A 10444-nucleotide genomic window follows, 5' to 3' on the forward strand; every position below is an offset into this window, starting at 1 on the left:
ATCTAGTCCTCATTGTTTTGTTATTTTTTTTAAATGTCTTTATTGAATTTTCAACAATAAAAAGTTATGTAACAGTCATGAAGGCAGTCAACAATGATCAGATAAAGTAGTCCTCATTGTTAGTATTCTGTGTGTAGTAATATTCCTGATTAGTGTTCCTCACCTTAGCTGGCTTGCACTTTCCTAGCTTGGTATTAAGTGTGGGTTAGTTGCTAAATTATATATGACCAATCTTGCTCGTAAGATTAAGACTGTCTGATCTGGTTTCTGTAACAGTATTTGTTCATAGTTGTTCTTGCAATTCAGTTTCTGTGTAATTCACCCACCAGCAGTGCCTCCCATGTCTTGGCCCTGATTAAGAAACTCAGAAGAAAGACTCCTACAAACAGCTGGAAGTCACACACTAAACTTCAGCTCCTGTAGATGTTTTGCCAAAAACATATGAACAACACAACACAATAATTTTTGGTGAACATCATTAAACTGTTTTATTTTGTTAAATTTGTATTATTATGGATATTTCAGTTTGTCCTCAAGCAGATGTGAAATTTGTGAACGAGAAAGGTCTCTCTGCTCTATGTGATGTTTTTAACTCAAATTGGTGGTGAAATGAGGAAAAAGTCTTTCTTATATCACTTCACACAACTTGAAGTACCATTGCTCATGTGTGTCATCCTGTTCATGTGACTACATGCTTTGTGTTACATGTGATACAAAATGTACTAGATCTGACCTAGTGAGTAAGATTCTTAGACATGAAGCTGATATGTTCAATTGATATCAGATTAACCCTCCTGTCGTCCTGCGGGTCAAATTGACCCGTTTTAAAGTTTTAAAAATGTGGGAAAATATATATATATATTTTCACAGTGAAAACTTCCACATTTTCAAATTATTTTTAGGAAATTTTTGAAAATTGTTTGGTGGAAAAAACAAATTTAAAAAAAGTTTAAGAACATTCCGAAAAAAAAAGCAACCAAAAACCAGTGAATTTCGCTGTCAAATTTGGGGATTTTTTATTTAAAAAAAAATAAAACTTTTGAGGGACACTTTTCAGGAATTTTCTTCCTGAAGATTTTGCAAATTTTTATAAATTTCGGGAAATTTTTTCTGAATTTTTGGACTTTTTTTCCAGACAAGGCAACAGCATTTTTTGGTAAGGACAACAGGAGGGTTAGCAGAAATAAGTGCATGTCTTAAAAGGGCTAATAGGTGTTCAACATTTATTATGCACTTTTATATTTTCTATACTCCAGTTTTAGGACTTCGAACATAAGTGTGTTTTATAATAATAGAAATTCAGGATTAATCATGATCATTTTTACATCACTAATTTTCCGTAACTTCTGTTCTGGAGCAGGGGTAGTGATGGTGGTATCTTTGCGCGTTTTCTTAACATAGAGCAGCAATAACTGCTGTTCAGCTCTAATTAAAGTATCAAATGATTATTTACTGCTAAACAGAGGGCATTTTTTTTATTTTTTTTGTAGATTAAACATTTTTATATCTGTACTGTTTTGTATTTTTGCGTTGCATTCAGTGGGGCCAAAGATGTGCAGGACACTGGCGGAGGGATACATCTGAGCACGCAGGCGTCGCTGGATTGAGGTTTCCGGGCAACTCTACTGCAACAGCAGGATACGGGCTGCACAGATTCACCGAAACGTTTGTTTTAGCAGAGACTGGTATCGTTTAATTGCTGTATTAACGTATTTGTCGGCTTAGTAAGTTGAATACAACACCTTAAACTGAGCCTTTTCGCATATTAACGGAGCTTTAAAAGTCAACGGGACAATGGTGAGTATAAGCAAGCTAACGTTGTGTAGCACTGCTAGCTAGTCTTAGCTAGACATCGCTAACATCGATTACTCTGCAATGGGAGAATTTACAGCCACCAAGTGCGCGTTATTGCATCTGCTCTCAAGCATTAAAGCATATAATTGGCTGTCAGTCTAAGAAGCCGACTTAAAACGAGCTAAAGCTAGCTACTGATAATAAAATCTGCAGAAAATCCTGCGGCAGTCGCGCATATGGTGTTACTTTACAGTCGTTTTGTCGTAAAATATAGGTCTTATTAGGGTTTCAGCTGCTCTGCATACTCTCCTTATTGTGAAGCGAAACAGGTTTATCTTATGCTCTATTGCAGTATTAGTCATTTGGCTGATTTGCTGAGTGTTTATAAATAAAGTGGTTTAAACCGCCGTGCCTCGATAAAGGTTTCCAGCATTTTTGTCGTTAGCTTCAGAGTCGGGAGTGGGCGTGGTGGTGTTGAAGGGGGTTGATGTGTAAAAATAGACCTTCCAGTGTGAACGTGAAACCCATCTCGTTAATCTTACAAGAAAGGCATCAGAACTCCGGCTAACTGTCTTGCTAACTACCATTTTGTGAAGCCACACAAGCCTGCTGCAGCAGCACCTCTTGTAGGCACATCAGCAGGGTGGTTTTCAATGTAGTTAGACATGCGCAACAAGCGAGAAAAAAAGCTTGTAATCGCCGCCGATTGGCATTACATAAGAATACAACTCACAGGTAGTAGTCTACTGCTCACCTCCAGCAACAATTGCTTGTCATATTGTGTGCTGTTCAACAAGGAGTTGCAACATGTATTTGCACTGTTTGTCTCGCAGTAGCATCATGACACCATCTCCTGCGTTACGTATTGCGCATAACGTTGAACCGCATTCTGCTTCTGCTGAATGATCCTCTTTGCCACCCCTCCTTTCTCGCCTCCCTTCCCCCCGCATTGAACCAAACCATGCTTGGTGCAGTAGGACCTGCAGTGCACCCTCCAAAATGGGAGCCAACTATTTTAAAAAGCCCTATTACGGCAGGACAAATGAATCCCAGCCTCTGTGCCTCATCCTTTATCTTCCACTGGTGTTCCTCTCTGCATTGCAAAAGAACAGACACATGGTCAGTTATTGTCTTTGCCAAGTGAGGAAACTTGGAAGACACTACAATAGGCCTATTCAGTCGCATGCTGTTCACACATCATTTGTAAATTCAAATTGATTTTCTGATGGAAACAAAACCCTGCAGACACTGTGTTTTTTATATTCTCAAGATGAGATTACATGACACGATCTCTGGTTTACCGATGAGATGGAAGGTAGCCATGCTGTTTTGCTGCACTTATTTCAGCAGCTGTATTAATCCTCAAACACTCACAGCACTGTGTTCTGCTCTGATTCAGAGACTGCTTGCTTCAGCACCACTGAATTGGTTGGCAGTGGACAGTGGGTACCCTGCAATCTGTCTTTCTCCCTTCTTCTTATCCCCCCACCTTTCTCCAAACTAACACGGTGACTCATTGAAATTGACTCGAAGAACACATGGCATTACCACCACCTTCAGCTACAGAAATGTTAGCTTCAATCTTTTTGATTTTGAAGAAGGCAAAAAGATTGTTAGAAACCCATTTTCCTTTATCTGTCCTGCACATGGATTTAATTACAACAAAATTTGTGTTTATGTAGCTCTAGAGCTACATTAGTTTAATTTCTACCTTTGATTGAACTTGAATAAATGAGTCATCAGGTTGCATGACAAATAGAGCATTATCATCTTATCCTCATCACTGAACTAATATCAGTGCAAAATTGTTGTAGACTTTACGAACTTATTGCATGCAGCAGTTACTTCCCAGTTATCTGACAATCAGACAAGGACTGCACAAAGAAGCAAGCACTGTCCAGCAACAGTTGTCACAGGGGTTAGTCTGTGATTTTAGAACTGAGCTGAACATCTGTTCAGTAAAAAAGATGCAAAGAAGTGGTTAGTTGCGGTGATATTCAGTGTGCTACATTGGCGACCCTGTTCGTGTCTCACTAATTATAGCAGGCATGTGTATTTCGGGCTGTGGAGTATTTATACTCGTCCCTCATCACACTTTCTCAGCCTGAAGTAGGCATGTTGACTGACTTAGACAGGTCTGGTAAGACCTCACGTGGAGGGCAGAATGACGTCTCAGAAGAAGTTGAGAAATGAAATGGGTGTATAAATGTAAATTCATGTTTTTGTTTTTTCAAGTAAAAGTGGTAAACACCTCTCTAAAACCAGCAGGGTTGAATGACATTGCCACACGTATGTCATCATAAATGCTTTTCTTTGTATTAAAAAAACGCACTAATAAACTAAATATGTAGCTCCACCCTCTACAAGCAACGCAAGTGTATCCTCATGACTTTACTCCAGTAATGCAACAAGTCCTACATTTTACAATAAATAGAATGCAAGTACTCAAATGTCACGCTTAATAGAATGGCAGAGCCAGCATTGATTTTGTACTAACATAAAAGGGCAGGAAGGTCTAATAGCATTTAAGTCATTAATTTTTGCTTTGCATCTATTAACATAGTCTTTGGCTGGGTCTCATGTAGATGATCTCTTGGTCCAGCTGCATCATGGTGTGTTATGAATTAGTTTGTCTAGAGTGGATTTGCGTCGGCAGATCTGTTCGGGTTTTGTCTACAGTGTAGCCTGCTGCAGGTGATCCACATTAGGCCTGTTTTCAAGTCTCATCCAGCTAAAATTAATCTTGGACAGGTGTCTTTCTGGTCCTTGTGCACATAAGTAGGAGAAACGGTTCCTTTCCTTTCCTTACAATTTCTCTAATTTTATTGTTCATACCATGATCTTTATTTATCTCTAGAGTTTGTTATGCTCCCTATCCACCTGGACTTGCACCACTTTTACTCTTTTTTTAAATTAACAACCACATTAGTTTGTTGCTCTGCCATCTTTGGAATTTTCCACATGTGTATTATTTTGCCCAATCATCATGTCAAATGAATGCATGTAGACCGCTATGTCTGTCTTGAACACATTCTACAATTTAACTGTTATTATTTAGCACTGGCAGGGCTGCAAATAATAATATTCATTATGGACTGTCAGGGTTTTATCAGTGTCTCCTTCTTTTGTCAACAGGCTGATCAGCTGACTGAGGAGCAGATTGCTGGTGAGTGCATACCTTAACCATGTTTGGTGCGTTTAGCTTTAGCAGCACCTTATTTCACCACCAAACCTAAAAAAAAAACAAAGGTGATGCTGGTTGTATGAACCGGAGGTTTTTGGGATTGTATTCTGTTAGTTCAGGTTTGGTCCTGATAATAATCCGATCCTGCTATAAGTAGTTAATGCTATTCACATGGCTTCTTGAGTTGTAAATCAGACACTTGTTGTATGTTTAAAATGAAAATCTGAACTAAACATGTAAGGTTCACACATGCATCCCTATTTTAGAAATTATGCAACATTATACACAAGTGCTTTTATGCAGACTATGCTGTTGTGTTGCTCAAAGGTCATCAGTCTACTGTCCTAACGGTTTTGTTCCCTCTTTGCATTGAACTAGTCACATACAAACCACATTAATACCATGTGTTTATTTTTGCTTCTCAGACTACTACACTAAATGTGAAGTGTTTTTATTGAAGTGAATACTCCTGGTAAACAACAGTGCTATTTGTGTAAATGCACAGAGTTCAAGGAGGCGTTCTCGCTGTTTGACAAGGACGGTGATGGTACAATTACTACCAAGGAGCTTGGGACTGTGATGCGCTCTCTGGGGCAGAACCCCACTGAGGCTGAGCTGCAGGACATGATCAATGAGGTGGATGCTGATGGTGAGGACGGATCTCCATGCCATATGTTTCCCTTGTCGGTAGTATTGTCATTGCAGATTTATTAGTTGGAGTTTATGCTAGACTATCTGTACTTGAAGACACGGCTGTTTTGGTTGTAAAAGAAGTAGTGCTATGTTACATCATCCTGGATCAGCAGTCTGCTTTCTTGTTAAAATTATTTCATGACCAAAATAACATAATTTCACCAACTTATTTCTGTTTGTATGACTATAGGTAACGGTACTATTGACTTCCCTGAGTTCCTGACCATGATGGCCAGGAAGATGAAAGATACAGACAGTGAGGAGGAGATCAGAGAAGCCTTCAGAGTCTTTGACAAGGTACAGTAGGACTGAGTAGACTGAGAACATTAACTAACAACACTCAACGAAACTAGAAAGTCTCTGAATTAGCCACAGATTACATTGTATATTCAGTATATCTATGTGATGACCTAGTGCAACTTTTATTATAATAAAATCCTGTATGTTTGGAGAGAACGTTTTCTAAAAAGATTTGTGCATGATATTGAGCTGTCGCATGTTTTCACATAATTTTTAAATGCCAGTTTTTGTCATGCTACCGTGCAAATGTAAAGCATTTAGCACAGTATAGTTAAAGCTAGAGAAGTGCATATAAATCAGGATTGTGATTTCACAGAGAACCGCAAATTCGTGTTTCTGACACTGCAGTAGCCAGGCAGTTTATCAAGTAACACTGTTCCAGCTGGAAATTCATTATGGAGGCGCTGGGTTCAGTGGTATTCCATTTACAGCTCTTGTATAGAATATATACAGTATCAGTAGTTGTTCTTTTGCCATCTGTAGGATGGTAACGGCTACATCAGTGCAGCAGAGCTACGGCACGTCATGACCAACTTGGGTGAGAAGCTCACTGATGAGGAGGTGGACGAGATGATCCGTGAGGCTGACATTGACGGCGACGGTCAGGTCAACTACGAGGGTGAGCTGTTGTTTGTTTATTAGCTTGCTGTCACTGCCACAAAGCTCTTTTAAGTTTGCTGATGTAAAATAACTGCAGCTGCTGTATTTGTTGCATTGTTTGATTTGTTTTGACTGTCCGACCGTATTATGTTCATCTGATAGCAGCACTGTCAAAAACAATATCTGTCCATTGTTGTCTGTCAGTTAAGTCTTGTTTTCTGCTCTTTTCTTACAGAGTTTGTCCAGATGATGACTGCCAAGTGAAGAGAAGACTGAAATTTCTCTCAACGTTGCTTGTCCTCCTAAAATCACTGTCTTTAAGAACCAAAAAAAGGAACAATTAATCAAATGATCAACTTCCCCCCCTAAAAGCATCACTTATCTGTAGAATTTTGCAATTTGTGCTTCAGAACATCCAACTACTTCTAAGGTATCTGTTTAGCAAACACCAACAGAATAATCCCTAGAGAAGTTAATGGACCAAGCTTTAAGAGGGCCGAAGCCCCCGTACTTCAGACCAAGATTCTGCTGAGTCACCCAGCTCCTGATTAATTTAGAGGAAAGAGCAACTCTGAAAAGGCAGAGGGATAGGAAATCTTGCTACAGTTCGTATAGAGAAGTTGGCTATTTAATTCTTTCCTGATAGTCTTCAACAACGAAAATTGACTCTCTTGCACCAGTGGTGATTCTCCAAATAACTGAATTGAGTACTCTTCTTGCATGCACCCTTTCTGTGGCCGTCTCTTGTGACAACAAGGAGGCTCTGATCCCATCAGAGGTAGTGGTCAGATTGTGTACACACTGGAGGTATATACATAAATATATAGCTATATATCTGTAAAATTTGTGTCACTATTGATTATTGCAAGAGCAAATAGTTGCGATGTAGGGTGTTCATTGGTGCTCGGCTGGAGATGAGCATTCTTTACTCGGAGACTGAAAAGTGCTGGAGGTTTTTCTCCCCAGTGGGATGTGATTTTGTCTTGTTTTGAGTCGTGGGCTTTACATTGCCCGCAGCACTGATTGGCAGCAGGAGTGTGTTGATTTGATTCAGGATGGTTATTGTGAAAAACACACTTGAGGACTGCAGTTAATACATTTGTTCTGCATACAGATATCCTGATGATACAATATTGATGTAACGCTTTATAAATGTGTTCTCAAATATTAATGTATTGATGACAAACTTTGGTCACAAAATATATCTCTATATATTAGTGTATCGTAAAGTTTGCATTTGCCTATTGTTGTAGTAAATGACCTGTGACATGTTTTCTCTTTGGTTTTGAAATGTGCCATAATACTCTAAAAACGCCTCAACCTTCTTGCAAGACTTGTAGTTCATTAGAATATAATAAATCTACTTAATATAATAACATATAAAAATACATGCAGTTGAACATATTTGCACTTTGGTATAAACCATCTGGATGTTAAAAAACGTTTTGTTCTGAAAGAAGAAAAAGAAACCAAATGTCACTGTTGCTGCTGCTATAACACATCATAGAGTTCACTCATTTCTTGTCCTTGTTGGTGTCTGATCTTCAATCTGTAGTCCGGTGATCAAACTTCAGTCTGCTTGCTGTTTTACTGAACAGAATACATATACTGTATATTCACAAATACTTCTTGTGGTGGGGGTGATGTGTTCCATTTGGACTATTAGAGTGGGACTTTGAGACGGGGATGAAGTGGGTTTATAGCAAAGAATTCAGCTTTAGATGTGGTTTCAGCGTTAGGTTTTTGAGCAGTTGGCTAAGTTTAAGAAGCAGGCTAGCTGGGGTATCTTATGATTTCCTCCAAGTGTGAAACCTAAAATACTTCTCTTGTTTGAGGTGTTTTAATTGGTTACCTTTGAGTCAGGTGTTTGGAAGTAACTGGTTGATGGGCTATTAACTTCTGAGGGTATCTCAAAAATGTAAAGATGTGATATATTTTCCATAAATCAATAAATTGACTGAGCTTTACTTCACCTGCGTTTCCTTGATGTGTTCAATCTGACACGAATGTCTACTTTACATGTTGTTTCTGTTTGTTGCAAGCTACAAAGTTGACTGCAAACCACACGTTTCTTTTTAATATTGCACCACATTCTTTTCTCTGGCAGGGTCCCTGTGCTAGAAAGGAGCACTAATCTCATTCAGACAGCCTCAGATTGGGTCAGGGCAGGTCACCCAAGCCCTTCACTGAAGAAACTATCCCAGGCACAGGCTATATTTAGAGGCTCATGAGATTGCTACTGGAGCCTGTGGTAATCCAGGTCAGCAGGGGTCATGACCTCTTGCTCACACAGTCTAAATGCAAACAAGGAACGCCTCCCGTCTCGCCGACGGGCAGCGGCAGAGGCCAATGGGACGGCGCTTTAACTGGGCCAGGTAGCCACGATAGGATGCGCGTTCTCGTGCTAATCGTGCCGTTAAGTAGATAAGGTGAATGAATTAGGAAACGGGAGCGCACTCAGCAGGACACGAAGAGCTGCAGCATCACAGGCCTGAGCAGGTGTGATTATCCCTCTGTTTGTGTAATGGCAGAGCTGGAGAGTGTTACTGCAGTGAGAATCCACACTAATTCATACAGAAGGCAGAATTACATCTTTATCAGCTGTACTTTGAATGTACATTATATGCTAGGAGGGTTTATTAGCTAAAGGTGAGTTATTTGGCCAATACATTTATTTTCCAGAAAGCCTACCATCGGCTTTGTCTCCACCTAAAAACAAGTACATTTAAGTATTATGAGTTTCTTCCACCTCAATGTAATTATGTGCTGCTTTGTCGTCTATGTTTCAGCACGATACTTTCATTCAAATATAACTTTACAGATTGCAACAGTACTGCCAAAAGTGATTATAGGAACAGTATGATGGAACGTTGCATATCAGTCTACCCAGGAGTACAAAAGTACATTAAAATTAGCTCCACTACAACCGTTTAATGCGCTGCTAAATACAGCAGTACATTAAATGTGATACAGCACTATGATAGTAACAGACTGCACTCTGCATCATAAGCACTCAATCATTGGTGCATTACTTACATTTGCTGCTAATGCTTTTTTGTTTTTACTTTGATGCATTTTGCCAGACTTGTGATTACTGTTGAACTATGTCTACATTGTGATAGTGCTGCATTTACTTAAATATAGAAACTAACATGTTGGTATTGAAGTACTGTATTTAAATTTTAATTTTGGAGTTCATTAGTAGTAGAATGTGTACTATAAATGAACGTTACTGTCGCTGGCCAAAGTAGTGCTAATTTAACATTGCATGGTTTAAAAACTTGAATTTTAAAAATATGATCACAGCATTTTATACAATATCATAATCAAAAACTATCTGTCAATTACATTTCAATGGACTTACAAAGTAAAGTATGTTGTAAGTTGAAAATAGCATAAAACACTCAAGTATTTTATACATAATACCTTGGATAATTACACAAATTCAGATTAGTTAAGTTCTGGGCAACATATAGACAGCAAGCTATAAAAATTTGCCTCTACAAGTATTATTTACAGTAGAAATTGGATTTTACTCGAACATCAACACTAGGTGGTGATGTTTCATCAAATTGTAGCTAAACTTGCAATTTCTAATGTGGGTCAAGAACTGCACATTCTGTACAGTGTGGTCCAGACAGAAAGGAGATAGGAAGCTGAAACCAGATGGATAATAAGCAAATTAGAAAGCTTAGTATCAAGACTAAACACAGTCACCTTCTGTCAGGTGGTCCCTAAAATGCAGATATTAAACTGTAATCAGTTTAAAGTGAATAAAGGTGTGTGTCCATGACCTGTAAGTCCTTCATATGTTTGCTTGGGTGCACCACACCCACTGTTGAATAATTGTGTGCACTTTGCAGTGGAACCTAA

General features: G+C 38.8%; 1 protein-coding gene across 1 annotated transcript; it reads left to right on the top strand.

Annotated features, from left to right (window-relative positions):
- Positions 1-1580: 1580 nt before the first annotated feature.
- calm3a (calmodulin 3a (phosphorylase kinase, delta)) lies at positions 1581-8543 on the top strand. The gene is made up of 6 exons (XM_022220930.2): positions 1581-1797; positions 4930-4960; positions 5484-5627; positions 5862-5968; positions 6455-6590; positions 6807-8543. The coding sequence occupies exons 1-6, from the start codon at positions 1795-1797 to the stop codon at positions 6833-6835; spliced, it is 450 nt and encodes a 149-aa protein (XP_022076622.1). The 5' UTR covers positions 1581-1794; the 3' UTR covers positions 6836-8543.
- The last annotated feature ends 1901 nt before the right edge of the window (positions 8544-10444 follow it).

Source organism: Acanthochromis polyacanthus, chromosome 13, assembly GCF_021347895.1.
Source record: "Acanthochromis polyacanthus isolate Apoly-LR-REF ecotype Palm Island chromosome 13, KAUST_Apoly_ChrSc, whole genome shotgun sequence".
Taxonomy (NCBI): domain Eukaryota; kingdom Metazoa; phylum Chordata; class Actinopteri; family Pomacentridae; genus Acanthochromis; species Acanthochromis polyacanthus.

What these genes read in the sequence shown, in the direction of transcription:
- calm3a (XM_022220930.2), top strand. An exon ending in GACTGAGGAGCAGATTGCTG is followed by an intron (nt 4,961 to 5,483) that starts GTGAGTGCATAC and finishes GTAAATGCACAG; the next exon opens with AGTTCAAGGAGGCGTTCTCG. An exon ending in CAATGAGGTGGATGCTGATG is followed by an intron (nt 5,628 to 5,861) that starts GTGAGGACGGAT and finishes GTATGACTATAG; the next exon opens with GTAACGGTACTATTGACTTC.